General features: G+C 39.2%; 1 protein-coding gene across 1 annotated transcript in view; it reads left to right on the forward strand.

The window, feature by feature from the left end:
• The window catches only part of iqsec3b (IQ motif and Sec7 domain ArfGEF 3b), a 129,435-nt gene that overhangs the window by 68,906 nt on the left and 39,985 nt on the right, over positions 1-20,544 (forward strand). Inside the window, exon 7 of the mRNA XM_057836675.1 lies at positions 11,112-11,234. Within this exon, the coding sequence (XP_057692658.1) occupies positions 11,112-11,234 (123 nt within the window). The remainder of the gene's footprint in view (positions 1-11,111; positions 11,235-20,544) is intronic.

Below are 20,544 nucleotides of genomic sequence, written 5' to 3' on the forward strand. Positions count from 1 at the left end.
GCTCACACGTAACTCCACAAACTGTAGCTGTGAATTTAATTACAAATGCATACACAAACATATATTAGCTGAAACAACTTACAGCCTTATGTGGGCAAACCAGAGCACAGCTATCCTTTATCCCAGTGTGGGTTTTTTTTCGCCAGCGCTTTTAATTTTAGTCTTAGTCTTATGGACAAAAATACTTATTAGGCTTAATCATATTTTAGTCATTTCAAAATGTGTTAGTTCTAGCCTAGTTTTAGTCGACAAATATTCAGTTTTAGTCTATTTTAGTTGACGAAAACTCAACAGTTTTAGTCTAGTTTTAGTTATAGAAAACTCAAAATTTTTTAGACTAGTATTGGTTGATGGATACACAAGGTTTTAGTAAAAAAATAAGTTTCCAACAATTTCGAATGAACATTGGCAGTCAAGTAAACACTTATTTTCACAACACTACCTTTATTTTGGTGAAATTTACACACTGATTGCAGTAAAATAAAATTCCTGCTGTGCAGGAAAGTACAAGTCATATGTAGCTTACAATTTATAAGGAACCTAAGGAAGCATACATAACATGTTTGAAAATTTAAATTGGCCAAAACCTTGATAACTCTAAAACAACACAAAACTAATAACCAACTCCTGGACGCCCAATCCAAAGAGCAAGCTCATTTTCTTTGGCACCCATTGTACAGTGCCTTGCAAAAGTATTCGGCCCCCTTGAACCTTGCAACCTTTCGCCACATTTCAGGCTTCAAACATAAAGATATAAAATTTTAATTTTTTGTCAAGAATCAACAACAAGTGGGACACAATCGTGAAGTGGAACAAAATTTATTGGATAATTTAAACTTTTTTAACAAATAAAAAACTGAAAAGGGCGTGCAATATTATTCGGCCCCCTTGCGTTAATACTTTGTAGCGCCACCTTTTGCTCCAATTTCAGCTGCAAGTCGCTTGGGGTATGTTTCTATCAGTTTTGCGCATCGAGAGACTGACAATCTTGCCCATTCTTCCTTGCAAAACAGCTCGAGCTCAGTGAGGTTGGATGGAGAGTGTTTGTGAACAGCAGTCTTCAGCTCTTTCCACAGATTCTCGATTGGATTCAGGTCTGGACTTTGACTTGGCCATTCTAACATCTAGATACGTTTATTTTTGAACCATTCCATTGTAGATTTGGCTTTATGTTTTGGATCATTGTCCTGTTGGAAGATAAATCTCCGTCCCAGTCTCAGGTCTTGTGCAGACACCAACAGGTTTTCTTCCAGAATGTTCCTGTATTTGGCTGCATCCATCTTCCCGTCAATTTTAACCATCTTCCCTGTCCCTGCTGAAGAAAAGCAGGCCCAAACCATGATGCTGCCACCACCATGTTTGACAGTGGGGATGGTGTGTTCAGGGTGATGAGCTGTGTTGCTTTTACGCCAAACATATCGTTTTGCATTGTGGCCAAAAAGTTCAATTTTGGTTTCATCTGACAAGAGCACCTTCTTCCACATGTTTGGTGTGTCTCCCAGGTGGCTTGTGGCAAACTTTAAACGAGACTTTTTATGGATATCTTTGAGAAATGGCTTTGTTCTTGCCACTCTTCCATAAAGGCCAGATTTGTGCAGTGTACGACTGATTGTTGTCCTATGGACAGACTCTCCCACCTCAGCTGTAGATCTCTGCAGTTCATCCAGAGTGATCATGGGCCTCTTGGCTGCATCTCTGATCAGTTTTCTCCTTGTTTGAGAAGAAAGTTTGGAAGGACGGCCGGGTCTTGGTAGATTTGCAGTGGTCTGATGCTCCTTCCATTTCAATATGATGGCTTGCACAGTGCTCCTTGAGATGTTTAAAGCTTGGGAAATCTTTTTGTATCCAAATCCGGCTTTAAACTTCTCCACAACAGTATCTCGGACCTGCCTGGTGTGTTCCTTGGTTTTCATAATGCTCTGCACTTTAAACAGAACCCTGAGACTATTACAGAGCAGGTGCATTTATACGGAGACTTGATTACACACATTTGGATTCTATTTATCATCATCGGTCATTTAGGACAACATTGGATCATTCAGAGATCCTCACTGAACTTCTGGAGTGAGTTTGCTGCACTGAAAGTAAAGGGGCCAAATAATATTGCACGCCCCACTTTTCAGTTTTTTATTTGTTAAAAAAGTTTAAATTATCCAATAAATGTTGTTCCACTTCACGATTGTGTCCCACTTGTTGTTGATTCTTGACAAAAAAATTGAATTTCATATCTTTATGTTTGAAGCCTGAAATGTGGCGAAAGGTTGCAAGATTCAAGGGGGCCGGATACTTTTGCAAGGCACTGTATACACGACAAGAGTACCTGAATATTTATTTACAGTAGTTAGCATGTTGTAATTCAACACATATAGGCTAGAGCATGAAAAAGACTATTGCAAAGGGTCTGTAACTAGCCTGTTTGGTGTTTTATATAAACTCATTGACTGCCATTGACGACGCTAGATGTCAAGTTCATTAAAAGTGGGAGGGCTGACAAAGTATGTCAATATTGGCTGCCAGGGGTACCCCTAACCCTAACACTAAACCTACCTAGAGACTATCTGCAAAACTGACAACTTCACAGCAGAAGGATGAAAAGAGTCAAAAGATAGGACTTATTTTACCGTCAATGCAAGTGAAGAAGTTAACGATTAATCAAGGGGGGAAAAAATGGGCTCCGTTACAGTCTGTTATGATAATCCCATGGAGCATGCAGCAACGTGCTTAATAAGCAGAGTTATGTTCAGTCATTGTTTGTAAACATATGCTGCATATGTTCAAACCTTATATACAGTAGGTCAATTAAGATTTGCTGTCATTTTAACCCTATGGGGAACAGCAACACGTCTTTACACCATCTTTTAGGCAGTACAAATACAGGTTAAAGCGCGTGCTGCGTGATCAAATATGGCCAAATGTTCTCCCCATTACATGATGTTCGCAGGCTGCACATTGTTTGCTTTCAAAAGCTTATTCATAATAGCATCGCAAATAAACTAAAATATTAGCCTAAACTCAGTGCTCCACTTACACCAAAAATGTGCAAAATACATATTAAAATGATAATGGACCATTTGCTGAATAAAACTATAGGTCTATGATATCTTAAAATGACTTTCAACAACTTACCTTCGCATAAATATCAGCGTGTCGAACTTTTAGATGCCGTTTCAGATTCGTAGTACCGTATTTTTCGGACTATAAGTCACACCTGAGTATAAGTCGCACCAGCCATGAAATGCCCAATGAAGAGGAAAAAAACATATATAAGTCGCATTTTTGCGGGAAAATTTACTTGATAAAATCCAGCACATAGAACAGATATTTCATCTTGAAAGGCAATTTAAAATAAAAATACAATAAAGAACAACATGCTGAATAAGTGTACAGTATGATAATGTAACATGATGCATGAACAACAAAATGCGAACGTGGCCGTTATGTTAACGTAACATAGCTATTAAGTTATTCAGATAACTATAGCATAAAGAACATGCTAACAAGTTTACCCCAACCATCAGTGTCACTCCAAAACACCAAAATAACATGTGAAATGATATCATAATGTGTTACTAATTTCACACATAAGTCGCTCCTGAGTATAAGTCGCACCCCCAGCCAAACTATGAAAAAAACTGCGACTTATAGTCCGAAAAATACGGTACTTAAGTATTTTCTCCACCAAGTATGTGGCCGCAAGTTTGTCAAGCGGGAGCTTCTTTCGGTCAGATTATAGATAAAATGCGTCCACGAATCCTCGCGCCTGGAGCCGCCATTAATGTTGATGTTAGGTCACTACTCATCTGGACTGCCTCGGAGGAGGGTGGGGCCGTGCGCAAGCCATGTGAATGACGGCTGGCTCGCAGCAAGCTGGCTGACTACAGCACACACAAAAAAAAACAAAAAAAACAACTACGTGCACAAATGGCACACATTGTGGACATATAACGGGTACAATGGCACATTTTCATGTCGTTTTCGTCTCGTCAGACGTAAATTGACAATCCTTTCATCACGTTAAACTCATCAAAGATGCATTTTCAGCTCGTCATCGTCATGAAAAAAATGTTCGTTAACAAAATGTTTTCCGTGTCGTTGTCTTTGACTAAAACAACACTGTTCCATGTCTGACGTCTGAGTCTGCTTCTCAGTCATACAAGGCGACAGTCCAGTCAGACCCAACGCTGCCACAGGAGGGCAGTGTATCCTCCATCATTAAACACAATACAATCCTTTTTGACTTTTTGGATAATTATTTTTGAGATTTAGGGGTACTTAAAGGGTTCATTCTAAATTAACTCGGAAATTCGGTTTACGTCGCCAGCGTAGGAACGAAACTCGGTCAAAACCCGGGGACTACCGTACTTAACTCATTGCCTGCCATCAACAACAATCAATGTCATTCATTTAACTGGGAGGACTGGCTCATATTCCAGTACCATTGACTGCGCTAGACGTCCAATCCAATCTAATTTGACTTTGAGGGCTGCCAGCCACTCCCAGTCTAAATGGAACAGACTTCTAGCACCGTGAATGGCTACCAATGGTTAAAATGAGCGGTCTAATAAGGGTTAAAGCCAAAATATTAATCTTTTGCATCCATTCAGGTCACATCCAGAATAGCATTTTTCTGTAGTCGTTGCAGAAACTTTGGCAACAGTGCCTACATTTCCCATCATTCAATAGCTATCATTGCTTTCAACATTTTATCAGTGGCATCATTCACGTTGATGCTGGGCTGCTGGGCCGCAGCCATGAATTATACAAGACCTTTTGCAGGTTTAGCACTTCCTACTTTTATTGACTTGTGCATTGACAGCCATGGTGATATTATGGCTCGCTGCAAGTAATAAGCACAGGCAAAAGCACAATCATGGTGAGATATAGCCATATAGTGAGGTATTTTACACCCTAGAGTTGCATTAGTGGCAGCTTCCAAACTTTATCTTAAGATTTAAATCGGCCGTCCTCTCTTTCGAGCACCTCCAGGACTCGTTGTCACGTTTCAAAGTTGCAGAATGGTTACAAAAGAAGCTCATAAAAGCAACAACTTTAGAAGTTTCGAGTTGAGTGGTGAGAGCTATATAAAATTGAATTAGAAAAGGCAAAAAAAAAAAAAAAAAAAAAAAAAAAAAAAAAAATATATATATATATATATATATATATATATATATATATATATATATATATATATATATATATATATATATATATATATATATATATATATATATATATATATATATATTTATACTTTAGATCTTGAGAGTTTTTTGTCAAATGCTTTCCAAGGTTGAGAATGAGCTGTGACTTGTACGTTGCATTACTACCAAAGCACTAAAAAGAAATGGAAAGAGATCCTATCACAGAATTCAACATGGAAGCTGTTATACAGTAGCTGACAATGAGACAAAAAAATGTTTTCTTCCCTGTTGGTAAAGGTCTTTTTTTTCACAGAAATTTAATGTAAACTGCAATATATTATTATATATTGTTTATACTATAAATCCGCATCACTGTAAAGTGACTTGGAATTTCCAGTAAGTTTCGCCTTACAGAGAGTTTAAGCTTGATTAAAAAAATAAAATAACATAAAAATAATTACCCCAAGTTTTTATGAATAAGAAAAACATTTCAACTCCAAAATAACTGATACCATTTCCTGGCTCCCGAATCTCCCGATACCAATTTCGATAACTAGCTGTGTGGTATCGGCCGATGTTGTTTGAAAAAATATATATACAAAAACATTTTTTTCTCTTTTATTAGTAAATTATTATACTCACTTGAAATTGTAAAGGGAACCTCAGACTTAAAGACTTGTAGGCTCCAATAAGCTACATTTCTTCTCTTTTACTAAAATATGTCATTAGAAACACATAAAATATTGCCACTGATTTAAAAATCTATCATATTTAGTACATGTTTTGACCTACGGAGGGCGCCATGTTTTATGGACGCTCGGGGTGATGACGTAGATCCGCCGTCCTCAATTAGCGGACTATGGTCCACGGCACACCTTTTTGCGGACCCAAGGACGTACGAAAAAACGAAAGAAAAACAAACAACTTTTTGTTCAACATACATCATTTGTATGAATCGCCGATCTATCGCTATGCGCTACTATCCTATCGCTAAATTCTGTTTGATTTTTAGTCGAATATCTTCCATGTTTTCACTTCCGTTGTCACCGCTACGACAACGAGGGGCTGATTGAATGAGAGAGCCTGCGTGGATGCGCTGATTTCTGAGAGAGCGTGCATGCTACTCAGAGGTTGTGCTAGACATTTTCGTTGTCTGTCATTTTGACTGACAGGGTCATAAAAATCCGGTCATAGTCTATTTTTACCCGTCATTTAAATTTTTAAAATGATAATGATGACATATTCAATAGTATTTAGATTTCATTCATTTTTAATTAATATTGTAACGCTTGCTTGGCAGCGAAAAATTAGACACGGAAGTCGTGGTATTTTTCTCCCTTTTTACTCTCCTTACCGCCAACAACTCCGCCCCCAAAGAAAAGGAGGCAACGATATAGACCCCAATCACCAACGTCACACAATGATCTTAATTGTGGTTGTCGGCCCAAAATCTTCTAAATATATATTAAATGCATCTTACCAGATATAAAAAGACTACTACATAGTCTGTGGTGATCGTTTGGTGCCCAGATTTCTTGTCGAATTACAGTAGTCCATCTCGCTCTCATCTTCGGGTCTCTCAGAATACGGTAGAACTTCAAGTCTCTCCGTCTATCTTCTCTGTTACAGCAACCAACCGCCACACACGCCTTCACCATTTTGATTATTAATATTAACGAGCAGAAAAACACGCCGTAATAGGAGGCATGTACGTAGCGGTAATGTGTAAACATGACGAGCTGACACACAATATGGCGGCTCCGGTCAGGGGGGGGGAGTTGTGACGTCATGTGATTGGGGTTTATACACAGGCGGCAATCTTGTCCATCAATTGGATGACGCACTGGCACACCGGGTGCACCAATAAGAACCTCGCGTTGATGTGTCAATCACGGTGCCGCCGCCAGACCCCGGTGACGCTACAATATTCTGACAGAATATCCAACGACGTCATGCATTAAGAGAGACAATAGCTAATTAATATGTTAACTCGCCACCCTGTGGTCTGGGGTGTGAATTGCAACCTGTCAAAATGACGGACGGACTTCAGTTTTTTCCGTCACCGTTTTAAAAAACCGGTCAACGACGGAAAATTTCCGGTTAACGCGACCCCTGATGCTACTAGCTAGCGTGAACGGAACGCAGCAGTATCAGCAACCTCAAACACGAGTCGCACCTGGCACTTTGCAATCTGTTTGTACTTGCTGTCGTGTACTTTATTTTTCATTCAGGAACGTGAGTCATACTGTGAGCAAATGTGATTTATTTATTTATGTCCCCGTGTAACCCCGGCACTCGCTGCATGAGGGCAACGTTAAGCAACGTTCACTAACACCTCACATCCCACCAAAAGAAGATCACAATGTTAAACAACGTTCACCCACACCACATGTGCCACTAGTAGAAGACCGAACCTAACAAAACGGCATGCTCAAAGTTGACCAGGACAAGAAAAGTGGACAACAAAAATTGCCTTTTCAATGAGGAATGGAATGACATATATGCGTCTATTTTACCAACTGCAAATAGCAAACCTATGTGCTTAATATGCTTAAAGACGGTTGCTCTGATAAAAAGTGAAAATTTGAAACGCCATTATGTTGAAGAGCACAGCTCTTTTGAAGATAAGTTTTCTCCAGTTACAAAATGTACTGTCAATAGTTATTGTTTGCACCTTATTGACAGATCTAGTCAATTATTTAGTGTACATGTGTAAACATTGTACCTGTATGTTTTTTTTGGTATTTTTATTTTAAGTCAAAAAAATGTTTTCATTTATTTCTTTTAATCAGAATGTACGTTGTATTTTTGTTTGGTCGAAAGAACACCACCTTTACAACCTTCGACCTGCCTTGTACTTGACTGACATTAACAAATGGACCCATGCTTGTATGGCAAAAAATAATTGTGGACCTTCAAGATTTGTATTTGAGGACCCCTGATGTAGATTGTTAGTGTTACTTGACGAATACTACCAGGTTACTGCAATTCCTTCTACGCGGCAAGTCCTCCAACACGTGCACTCATCAGTTAAAAGCGGAGAGTACTTTTATTCAGTCTTTTATTACCTTTTTATTGCCTCAAAATACTTCTTGCATTTTTATCCCTCTCACACCTTTAAGCATATTGTTTTCTCGTGGTAGCTTTAAGGCAGATTGTTGATCTATTGACCACATTAATCACGTAGCATACTTAAACCACCTTTATTTGCTATTATTACGTTTAAGTATTTTCTTAAAGCATCTTTATGTTCTGTCTGTATCTCAAATTCGCCTCTTGTAGACATTTTGCCGGGGTAGCACATTTTGGCAGAACACCCTTTTTTTCCCTACTCTTGCCACGTCTCATCCCGTCTTTCCTGTTCGTTTTGCTTTTGCTGCTCGTTTTGTGAAATATTGACAGTGCTCTCATGCTCATTAATGTTCCCCTCGGGTTAAAATTGAAAGGGTTAAACAGATTACATGTTTATGTCGCTCTAGTCATAGTGTGGAAGCTCGGCAGCGTAACCATGTGACGTCACCGCCCTGCGACGTCAACAACAACAATGGTGACCCACTATTTAAACTAATTTTCAAAGCTGTATAAAGTCGAAAACATCAAGAGGTGTTTCAATATTAAATTATTTTAACAAATAATAACGCTTATCTTTTAAGAACTACAAGTCTTTATAACTGTGGATCCCTTTAAGTAACTGCTATCATAGCTTGGTCAGACTCTGTTTAAAAACCTTTGTGAAACAGGAAAAATAAACTAATAGTGTGAATCCAGAACAACTTTTTTTTTTTAAATCACCTTCTATCTGGTATACCAATGAACGAATAAACTGCTCTAAAACTTTTGAATTGCTCTCAAAGGCCAAAATGTTGTTTTTGTACACAAGTACATTAGCTTAGTTCAAGTGTTAATCACTTATGCTAGCAGGCCAAACAAGTTTGCTAGCCTACTTTCCCCCGTTTTCCCTCCCTCTACAGGAGCTAACATCTTCATAAATGCTCATGTCAATGTCAGTGTTCATAATAACATGAGACAGTATCTGCTAAATTTAAACATTCAACAACACCATATTATGTTTTGAAAATTCAAACTACTATATTTTTCGGACTATAACTCGCAGTTTTTTTCATAGTTTTTGGCTGGGGGTGCGACTTATACTCTTATCTGTGAAATTTTAACACATTATTATATCATTGCACATGTTATTTTGGTGTTTTGGATCTGTTCTTTGTGTTGGATTTTATCAAGTAAATTTCCCCCCAAAATGCGACTTACAGTATACTCCGATCCGACTTATATATGTTTTTTTCCTCTTCGTTGGGCATTTTATGGCTGGTGCGACTTAGGGGCAGTTTACATGGCGACTCTGCGACACAAAGACACAATGACTGAGTTGCGGACTCGCCTCGCGTGCATATGGTGTGGGCGAAGATGGAAGGCGAGGACAAAAAATTCTGAATCCTGCCTCCAAAGTGGAAGAATCCGATTGCGGGTGGTTGAGGGGGGCTTCCTCGGCATGCATATCAAAGGCTCCTGCGGCGCGAGACCGTGTCGTTAACGTCAGCACTCGTACACGTCACATTGGGCGTGCGCAGCGGTGCTACTAAACATTAAAAACAGCAAATATGGCGGAATAGTGGAATAATATTTTTAAATTAAATATGTTGAACGTTTCAGTTTTTGTGCCTTTTTGAACAAAAGAAAAATGAAACATTGCTTCGAGTGGGCGGGCATATTTTTTTTCCAGGCTGAGGGAGCTTGGTGGGGTCAAAGTGCATCATTCTCTGTCGCCCATTAAATCTGCACTGCCCCCCCCTAGGGCCTGGCATAAATACTACATCGTTTTCATGTCATGCGGAATCGCGACATTGTTCAAATGGAGACGCAAATGCAAATGCAAATTTGACATTTTTCGTATTCTCGGAGAGTCACCATGTAAAAGGCCCCTTATACTCAGGTGCGATTTATAGTCCGAAAAATATGGTACTCTCCTAGGCTCAAAACACCACAGGACCTGACTCTACTATCTTCAAGCTTAAAAAAGAAATACTCAATTACTTTTAGTTCTTTTTCTACCTTTTATCTTCTTTGTTTTGTTCTTTTTCATCTTCGTCTACTTTTTTGGCAGTGTTTTTAATTGGCGGACATCTTTCGACAGGTGATTAGCGTTTGTGTTCACGCCAGCGTGTATATGTCAGTCATCTTGGGTGGGGCACTGGCACTTGGAAACTAAATCACTAAGAGTACATTTTGAGCAGTATCAGTGCATTACGTCTTAGTTCTCCCTGATACCGATGATGCCATTTAATGCTGTATTGGTATCGGTGCAACACTATTACAAATATCCAACGACTTTCCTTTGTGACTTCTTTTTGTTGTCACATTATTTATTAATCATTCAAACATTTTAATAGAATAATAAGGAATAGTACAAGACTAATAGTGAGTCACAAGTGACTATTTTTGTCTTCTGTGGCCCCTTCTTAGTACTTAAGTGCATGTGATAACACCCTGGCTTGCATAAATACTGTACAACACGCTTTCATTCAAAATGCTCATGTTTTTGCACTCATCCTCATGTTTAGACATATCCGCGAGGGAGGAAGGGAAAAGCTTTTTGCTAAGATTGTCGCACAGATTGTCCAAATAGGTTAATGCACATACATGCACGCATACGTTCACGTACTGTATGTAGTCCAGCCATTGGCACATTCTTTCATGTACTCCTTTGATTGTCATTATGTGACTCTCATGCCTCTTATCTGCCACTGTAATCACTTTCCGCTTTCCGCTTGTGTGTGTGTCTTCCAGGTCAGTAGCTCACTAATGGAAGTATGACTGTAAGAGGAAGGTTTTGCCTTCAGCGTGTGTGTTTGTGTGCAATGTTTCGGATGCAAAGGCCAACGTCACCTCTCCTGCGTGTTAAATTGTTGCTTCTTTTTTTAAAAATACTTTCGTGTGTATGTTTGCTCACAGCTGTGTGGTGGACGAGATGGATTTCTCAGGCATGGAGCTGGACGAGGCACTGAGAAAGTTCCAGGCTCACGTGCGTGTGCAAGGAGAAGCGCAGAAGGTGGAGAGACTCATCGAGGCCTTCAGGTTAGCAACACAATATAGCTCTTTCAGTGCCGTTGACAATGTTTATTAAAATGATCAAATAAAATATCAAAATAATAAAAAGCAGTATATTTATATATAAATAAATGTAAAAATATGTATGTGTTAGGTTGCAACTGTGTGATATTCTTCTTTCATTCTTTATTTCTCAGTTCTTTGCATGCTTTCACATGATTGCATGACTTAATTTATTGGATATTCAACTCCTTGGCTGCGATTTTCTAGCAAATTGTTTTTGGTGTACTCTGCCTCCACTCATAATCAGCTGCAATAGGCTCCAGCACTCTCGTGGCCTCTGTGAGGATAAGCAGTACAGATAATGGATGGATGGACATCCGGGACCTTTGAGTTTAGCAGTACTCTTGCGAAACGTAGCAACATAAATCCATCACCAAAACCAAAAGGGCACACTTTTTTTGTGTTATGCCGCCAGCGATGGGTGCTTACATATTCTGCACTGCAGCTATAAAAAAAAAAAAAAAAAAAAAGAAAAGGAGAGTAAAAGAATCTTTGATGTCATGCATCAGCCTTGGGGCTAACAGACATTCACATCCGGGGAGACATTTTAATAGCCTGTAAGTGCTTGTGAGAGCTCATGGTGACAGGTTGTGATGAGAGCAAATCTTTGGTATCATTAAGAAATTATACTGATTGCCTGCAACCGTGGATGAACTTGCCAATTACAGCACCCAAAAATGATGTAGGGAATCAGTGAGCGTACAAAAATAGACTCTCTTTACTTCCCAGCAACCTCCTGGCGACACTTTCTGAGCACAATGTTTTTAGAGAGTTAATAAGTGTTGCGAGGTTGAGCTTCATCCTAAGTCACAAATGATTTGTACAGGGAAGCTGCACTCTGAGTATATTGCAGTCTGTTAATAGTGTACTTGTATATTGACTAGGACTGTGCCATCTTAGGCACCCCACGATTCGATTACGATTCAGGGTGTTACGATTCAATTATTGAAGGATGATCGCGGTATTGACGATGATCACGATTATCACGATTATGGATGCATCATACATTACAAATTAATAAAGTCGCCAGACAAATTTATGTCCATTATTTATTTAAAATATCCTAATGATTCAGGAACATGGAAACATGCCCATACAACAAATAGCTGCCCTTAAGCTGCTTTTTTTTTTTAACAAGAAAGTGCAAAATCATTAACCACTTTAAAGGCATTACTTATTTCTCAACTTGCCAAACAACACACAGCTAACCTTGAGATGTTCTTTTTCACAAGAAGGTCCAAAAACATAAGCTGTTTCAAAGGTAGAACTTATTTTTCTCAACAATACAATAAAATCCTCACTGGTGGAATGAATACCAAATTTTCTGGAAACAAACAAAGTCTTTAGAAACAAGACTTCTTTTAACCAATATACTTTTTTCCCACTGATTTCTGTTCTATTTCGCATGTTTGTAGTCTTACCGCTGCACTTAATCCTGATTTTAAACGTTCTGCATCTGGAGTAACTTTTGTACACCACCAAACAACGTACAGATTGACAAGGAAATACATGTTAGTGAAGTCACTAATTAGCATAGCGCTCGGCGCTAACTAGTAACATCTCACAAACAACAACAATAAAAGTTAAACATTACAAGAAGGTTCGTGTACTCACCTCTGATAGACGAACACTTGACGTAGCAAAACAGTAGGGACTTTTTCCCAATTAACACGACTTGAACCTACTGCTGAACAAGTGAAATCCAAGGAGTAACGAAGTATATCTCATCCCTTTTTAGCTCTAAAAAATAACTTGCGCACAGAGCGCGACTGCCGGAACCCTACCTGTATCAAACACCAATTTATTTTCGAGTCTTTTGAACAGGAGTAAATCTCTCACTCAGTAACTTCAGCTGCATCCATCATAACGTTGTGCGTGCGTCCGTTAAAGATGTCCGGGGGGCAGACGTGTCTTGAATTTCTTTCTGTTACTAGCGGCTGTCATAAAGTTACTAGGGAACATTTGAATATTTATGAATTGTAATCGAATCGTCACGTGTCGAATCTCGATGCATTTAATAATCGATTTTTTGAGCTTGGTGGGCTGTCGGGGGTCCCGCGGTGTGCTGTGCTGGTTGGGGGCCTGTGGCTGTGGCTCGTGGGCCGGGTGAGCGGACGGGGGTGGGGGCGGGCGTGGGTTTGTTGGTGCGTCCCCTCTTCCCATCCCTGAGGGCGGGTTGATGGGATCCAACTTGGATCCCGGGGGGGTCCAATGACTCCTTTGCTGGGCTGCGGGAGGAGGGATGCGCTGCCCCCCCACGGGCTGGCTGGGTGGGGGTCGTGGCTCTGGGTTGGTTCCTGCACGGTGTCCCCGCTCGTCTGCATGGCTGTCACGTGTTCGGCAGGGCTTGCGTGCGGCTGGATGTGATTGGGCGCTCTGGTGGGGGGGTCCCGATGCCGGGACTGGCGGTGGGGCGGCGTAGGGTTGGTTGCCAACGGGCTTACACTCACAAGGGATTCACACGATTACTGGGTTCTAGATCACAGAGCGATCTGTGTACTATCTACCCCTCCCAATCACTTAGCTCATACACTTCCCCACCTCCCTCCCCTTCTCTCCCAGGTCAACAGGCCCCCCACATGGTGTCAATCGGAAATACATCTAGTTGACGATAGCACCAACATATTAATAGTTAGTGTAGGCGTTCAATGTATTTCTTGTTGTTGTTTGTGTTTCTTTTCTTTCTTTTCTTGTGTTTCTTTTCTTCTGTCCCCCCATAACCCCTTCCTGTTCGCTGTTAAGAAAAAAAAATATCGATATTATTAATAATCGATTTTTTGGCACACAGCTCATACTGACTGTATACATTCCATTGATGAATAGTGTCAGATATCAACAATACTCCTAAAGCTGCCAGGGTATAAGTCAAAAAGTCACTTTTCTATTATTTCTCCGTTGCTTTCCAAAGAGCAGGCTTCTGCCTGTCCACGAAATGACCAAATCCTGGTCTTAAACGCCCCTTCGCCTGGCACAGACTCGCGCTGTTCAAGATAGACATAAAGTATGAAAATAGGACTCAAATAACAGTACTCTCTATGCCTTCATGGTGCTCCAGTAGTCACCATATTTGAAGGAAAGAAGGGAAGGAATTGAGCAAACAAATTTTCTCTGCAGCGCTGCCCTTGGGGCGTCCTGGTTGTGTCCACAGATTGCCCACAGGGACAAATTTGAGAAAAATAGCTGCTGTGATTTAGTGTTATGAAAGTGCCACAGTCAATGAAATACAGGATGTGTGTCCTTTGTGCGAGAAGATAAGGTCTGCCTTATTCTTTCTTTTATCACATCAGCATACATCAAAACGTCAATAGTGATTCATGTTGTTTTATTGAGTGTCACCTGACAGAGCTTTTTGGATGTCCTCTCTGATATGATAGCATTAATTAGCATAATATCCGAATGAGGACAGACAAGGGCTTGATGAGATCATCTTTAAGATCAATGGTATTTTTTTTTAATCATCAGGTTTATTTGATTGTTACAGTATTTGGAATTGATACACTAACAGGGTTTCAGGTAACAGGCTTGCAAATCTGTAGTTCATACAAATGTTAGTTTTCTCAGGATTAGAAGTTAGCTAGCTGTTTTTTCATTCATGCTGACCAAGAGGCAGACGTGGGTGGAGTAGCCAAAGGTTTTACTCAAGCAGGTGTAGTTTTATATAAAATTACTATTATTAATGTAGCCATCCAAAAAAATACTCTAGTACATGTATAAAAGTATTAGGTGAAATGTATGCTCAAGTAATGAGTAGCATTGTGAGTAACTGCTTACAATGTCTGATATATACACTCACCGGCCACTTTATTAGGCACACCATGCTAGTAACGGGTTGGACCCCCTTCTGCCTTCAGAACTGCCTCAATTCTTCGTGGCATAGTTTCAACAAGGTGCTGGAAGCATTCCTCAGAGAGTTTGGTCCATATTGACATGATGGCATCACACCGTTGGTGCAGATTTGTCGGCTGCACATCCATGATGCGAATCTCCCGTTCCACCACATCCCAAAGATGCTCTATTGGATTGAGATCTGGTGACAGTGGAGGCCATTTGAGTACAGTGAACTCATTGTCATGTTCAAGAAACCAGTCTGAGATGATTCCAGCTTTATGACATGGTGCATTATCCTGCTGAAAGTAGCCATCAGAAGTTGGGGACATTGTGGTCATAAAGGGATGGACATGGTCAGCAACAATACTCAGGTAGGCTGTGGCGTTCCAACGATGCTCAATTGGTACCAAGTGGCCCAAAGAGTACCAAGAAAATATTCCCCACACCATTACACCACCACCACCAGCCGGAACCGTTGATACAAGGCAGGATGGAGCCATGCTTTCATGTTGTTGACGCCAAATTCTGACCCTACCATCCGAATGTCGCAGCAGAAATCGAGACTCATCCGACCAGGCAACGTTTTTCCAATCTTCTATTGTCCAATTTCGATTCAAATTGTAGCCTCAGTTTCCTGTTCTTAGCTGAAAGGAGTGGCACCCGGCATGGTCTTCTGCCGCTGTAGCCCATCTGCCTCAAAGTTCGGCGTACTGTGCGCTCAGACATGCTCTTCTGCCTACCTTGGTTGTAACGGGTGGTTATTTGAGTCACTGTTGCCTTTCTATCAGCTTGAACCAGTCTGGCCATTCTCCTCTGAACTCTGGCATCAACAAGGCATTTCTGCCCACAGAACTGCCGCTCACTGGATATTTTTTCTTTTTTGGACCATTCTCTGTAAACCCCAGAGATGGTTGTGCGTGAAAATCCTAGGAGATCAGCAGTTTCTGAAATACTCAGACCAGCCCTTCTGGCACCAACAACCATCCCACGTTCAAAGTCACTCAAATCACCTTTCTTCCCCATACTGATGCTCGGTTTGAACTGCAGGAGATTGTCTTAAAGCATGTCTACATGCCTAAATGCACCGAGTTGCCTCCATGTGATTGGCTGATTAGAAAGTAAGTGTTAACGAGCAGTTGGACAGGTGTACCTAATAAAGTGGCCGGTGAGTGTATATTTTTTAAATGGTATATTTTTTGTTCTCAGCACAAGGTCATCTATATGAACTGTTGTTATTATTATTATTTTATTATTATTATTACTACAACCCACTACATGACCATATTAGGCCAAAAAATGCACAAAAATCTACAAAAAGCAAACATCACCCGCCCAAAGAGTAGAGTGTCCTCTAGTGGAGAAAACATATTTCCTGCCATAAAATTAAAATGATCATATCTCTGGTTTTCTGTGGTCCATCTCTTCCAAATAAAAACTGGGAGTGAGGCTGAAATGCGCGCTTTCGGGTAATGTTGACTCTTGGTTAAATACTGTAGTTTATTTTGTAGTTATTTTATTTTTTACAATGACGGCACGGTGGCAGAGTGGTTAGCACGTCCGCCTCACGGTTCTGAGATAAAGCGTTCAATCTCGGGCTCCGGCCTTCCTGTGTGGAGTTTGCATGTTCTCCCCGTACCTGCGTGGGTTTTCTCCAGGTACTCCGGTTTCCCCACCACATCCCAAAAACTTGCATGGTAGGCTGATTGAGCACTCTAAATTATCCCTAAGCATTAGTGTGTGCATGAATCGTCATTTGTCTCCTTGTGCCCTGCAATTGGAAGTCAACTGATTCAGGGTGTACCCTGCCTACTGCCCATAGTTAGCTGGGATTGGCTCCAGCACCCACGTAACCCTCGTGAGGATAAGCGGCTCGGAAAATGAATGAAAAAATAATTTTTACGACACTTTAAAGATGCTATGTGATTGAACAGGCCGGTGTTATCATAGGACTGACTGACCGACTGCAAGCTTTTGTTTGGTCATGTAACTGTACTCTTTGTATAATGGAGTCATGTGATTATTCTTGCAATGTCTCATTGGTGAAACTGGCAGAGCCACTGTCGGCATTTCTGGTAAAAATAAAGTGAAATCTAAAATGTATAACGAAAAGGACAGATTTAGAGACACTAGTGTAGACCAAAGTAGCAGTGCTTCATCTTCACAAATCTACTCCAGTACACAAGTAATGATAAAAAGTATGTCGTGATAAAACTACTCTTAGAAGTACATTTTTCTCAAATAGGTACTCAAGTTAATGTAACCTAGTAAATGTAACACGTAACTACCTATCTCCGTCAAGAGGATGAAGTTACTTATGCAAATAATTAAAGAAAAAAAAGTATTTGTATATTTGCTAGTCACCAGTTTTTCTGTACTTTGATGCTAATAATCTACCACTGTGTCTTACATATTTTATTTTATTTTTTAAGAAACTTTTTTTGTGTGCAAAATTTCATGTTTTTAATTTCGATGCAAAAAATGGAAATAAATAAAAATTAACATGCGTTTTCAAAAACGAAACAGAGAAGAATTGTCAAAACTAGAGGTCGACCGATATATGGACTATTTTTTTCAACATCGGCCATCGGCCGATTAACAAACAAAATAAGATTTTTAAAAAATGATTTTTATCAGGCATCTGTGTGGTCAGCTGTGGTCACCGCTGACTGACGGTAGGACCCCAGAAGGACCATTCAACAGCTTGAAAGCAGGTTGCTATAGGAAGCTCCAGACTTGCCCTGTTTGTAACTATTGTAATATATTTTTTAGGGCTGTCAAAAATATCACGTTAACGGGCGGTAATTAATTTTTTAAAATTAATCACGTTAAAATATTTGACGCAATTAACGCACATGCCCCGCTCAAACAGATTAAAATGACAGCACAGTGCAATGTCCACTTGTCACTTGTGTTTTTTGGAGTTTTGTCGTCCTCTGCTGGCGCTTGGGTCCGACTGATTTTATGGGTTTCAGCATCCATGACCATTGTGTAATTATTGACATCAACAATGGCGGGCTACTAGTTTATTTTTTTGATTGAAAATTTTACAAATTTTATTAAAACGAAAACATTAAGAGGGGTTAAATATAAAATTTCTATAACTTGTACTAACATTTATCTTTTAAGAACTACAAGTCTTTCTATCCATGGATCGCTTTAACAGAATGTTAATAATGTTAATGCCATCTTGATTTATTGTTATAATGAACAAATACAGTACTTATGTACCGTATGTTGAATGTATATATCCATCTTGTGTCTTATCTTTCCATTCCAACAATAATTTACAGAAAAATATGGCATATTTAATAGATGGTTTGAATGCGATTAATTGCGATTAATTAATTTTTAAGCTGTAATTAACTCGATTAAAAATTTTAATCATTTGACAGCCCTAATATTTTTTTTATCTTGCATGAGAGAATATGCAATGTTGCTTTAGCTTTTTACAGTGTTTATTGAGTGATCCTTGCACTCTAAATGTAACTTGTAGCGTTAGCGTAGCATTCGCGTTAGCACTAGATTTAGCATGGCCTCTTAAACTCTCACTTATTTACATCTCATCGTGATGTTTTGGTGGGTTTAATTATTTGAAAATAGTGTACTGTTCTTGCCGAGTGTGTATAATCATAAAAAGAAGTGCTAAATTCATTGGTTTGGTAGCACTAGACCAAAATTAATCCTTTAAGTCTCAGGTCATCGCTGTAAATATGATGCTGTTGAAGCAATTTAAAGAAAAAATGTCTTTCATAATCTGCGTGCTTAAAAAAAAGGATATCGGCCTAAAATATTGGCTGAATAAATCGGCTTTCGATATTGGCAATCGGCTAAATTTTTTTTAGATTATTTAGGCATCTGCATTTGAAAATCCCATATCAATCTATCATTTGACTTCTAGTCAAAACGTAATATGTTATTATTATAATACATCAGTGCTGCAATGATTAATCGATTAACTCGAGTATTCGATTAGAAAAAAAAGATAAGAACTAAATTTTGCTACTTCGAGTATTCGTTAAATTAAAGTGGCGTTGTAATGGTTTGTTTTTGAAAGTGTTTGCATTTAGTTTTATTGATTTGGGTGGATACACTGCCCTCTCGTCTGCCTCATTTTACATTGCCAAATCCAGCTTCTCCCTGTTATGGCCAACATAAGCTAGGTTTTTGTTTGAGCTAGTGTTTTTTTTAATGTGTTTGTAATTTAGTTTAAAGGTATATTTAGCCAATTTTTGTGGGAATATGTGTCTGAACCATTCGTTAAGAGTATTGTAAAAAACAAACAAAAAAAACCCCGAGTATTTTATAGCATTTAAGCTAGTGACTTTTGCTTTGTAAGTTAGCCAATTGTTCTTTTGTTGTACATATGTAGATCCTTATTTTATTTGATTAATTTTTTTTTTTTTTTTTTTTTAATACCGTTTGAGGCCCAGCTCAGGTATTTTAATTTTTTTTATGTTCATCCGAGTACTCGATTATTCGAACTAAGTAGTTCATCGATTAATCGACTACTAAAATAATCGATAGCTGCAGCTCCAGAGTGTTATCAAGCGTAGTGAAATTTTTAGGTAAGAAATAAGATTTTTTTTTTTTTAAATAAGATCTAGAAGTTTTTGAGTGAAAACAGTAAAAAAGTTTTTTTTTTCTACTCACTTCTGTGATGCAATTGTTGGCTGTTTTCAACAATGTACATCGAAAATCAAGACATTGATTGACTGAAAATGGTTCAATATTAGATGAAATGTCTTGTTTTCTCATGTATATTCATAATTGCTCCTTACCTAAAAAAATGTTTTATCCGATTTTCAGTCGAATACTCGATTTCTTAAAATATTCGATAGCTGCAGCCCTATAATACATTATTGTGATATATTTTCTATCAGGGTGTGTGTGTTTTTATTTTTGTTTGGCTTATTTTGTGTTTAAGAAAAATCTAATTACAAACCTTATAGCGTAAGATGATAGACAAATATATTAAACAGTGAAATACTGTAAATATGAAGAACCCTAAAGCAACCATTTACATAGAAATATTCCTGTATAAAGTCAATTGGATCACAAATGACCCCAATCGAATACGGTCGCTGAAATAGCTTGGTCACTTTAGGGTTAAAATTTGAAGAGTTGGACGTAAAATGCCCTCCGATTCTGGAATGACGCGTATATTAAATGACCTTTATAGCGTGTGTTGAAAGCTGAAAGGTGGTGGAGGGGAAAAGCAAATATCACATTTCATCCTATTTCTCTTATTTGGAGGCCCATCAGAACACTTCATCACCACTCGGCGAGTCATAGGGACCCTAGCCCTTTGGGTGGTGCACATTACACATCTGTCACCAGCAATCACAGAGCACGCTCTGTGAGCATAGGTCACAAGTGAGTGGTCCTTATCGCGATGTGGCGTGTGTGTTACGCAACACTTGTTATGTCATCTCTGCACACGTTTGTG

This window comes from Corythoichthys intestinalis, chromosome 5 (genome assembly GCF_030265065.1).
Source record: "Corythoichthys intestinalis isolate RoL2023-P3 chromosome 5, ASM3026506v1, whole genome shotgun sequence".
Classification (NCBI taxonomy): Eukaryota; Metazoa; Chordata; class Actinopteri; order Syngnathiformes; family Syngnathidae; genus Corythoichthys; species Corythoichthys intestinalis.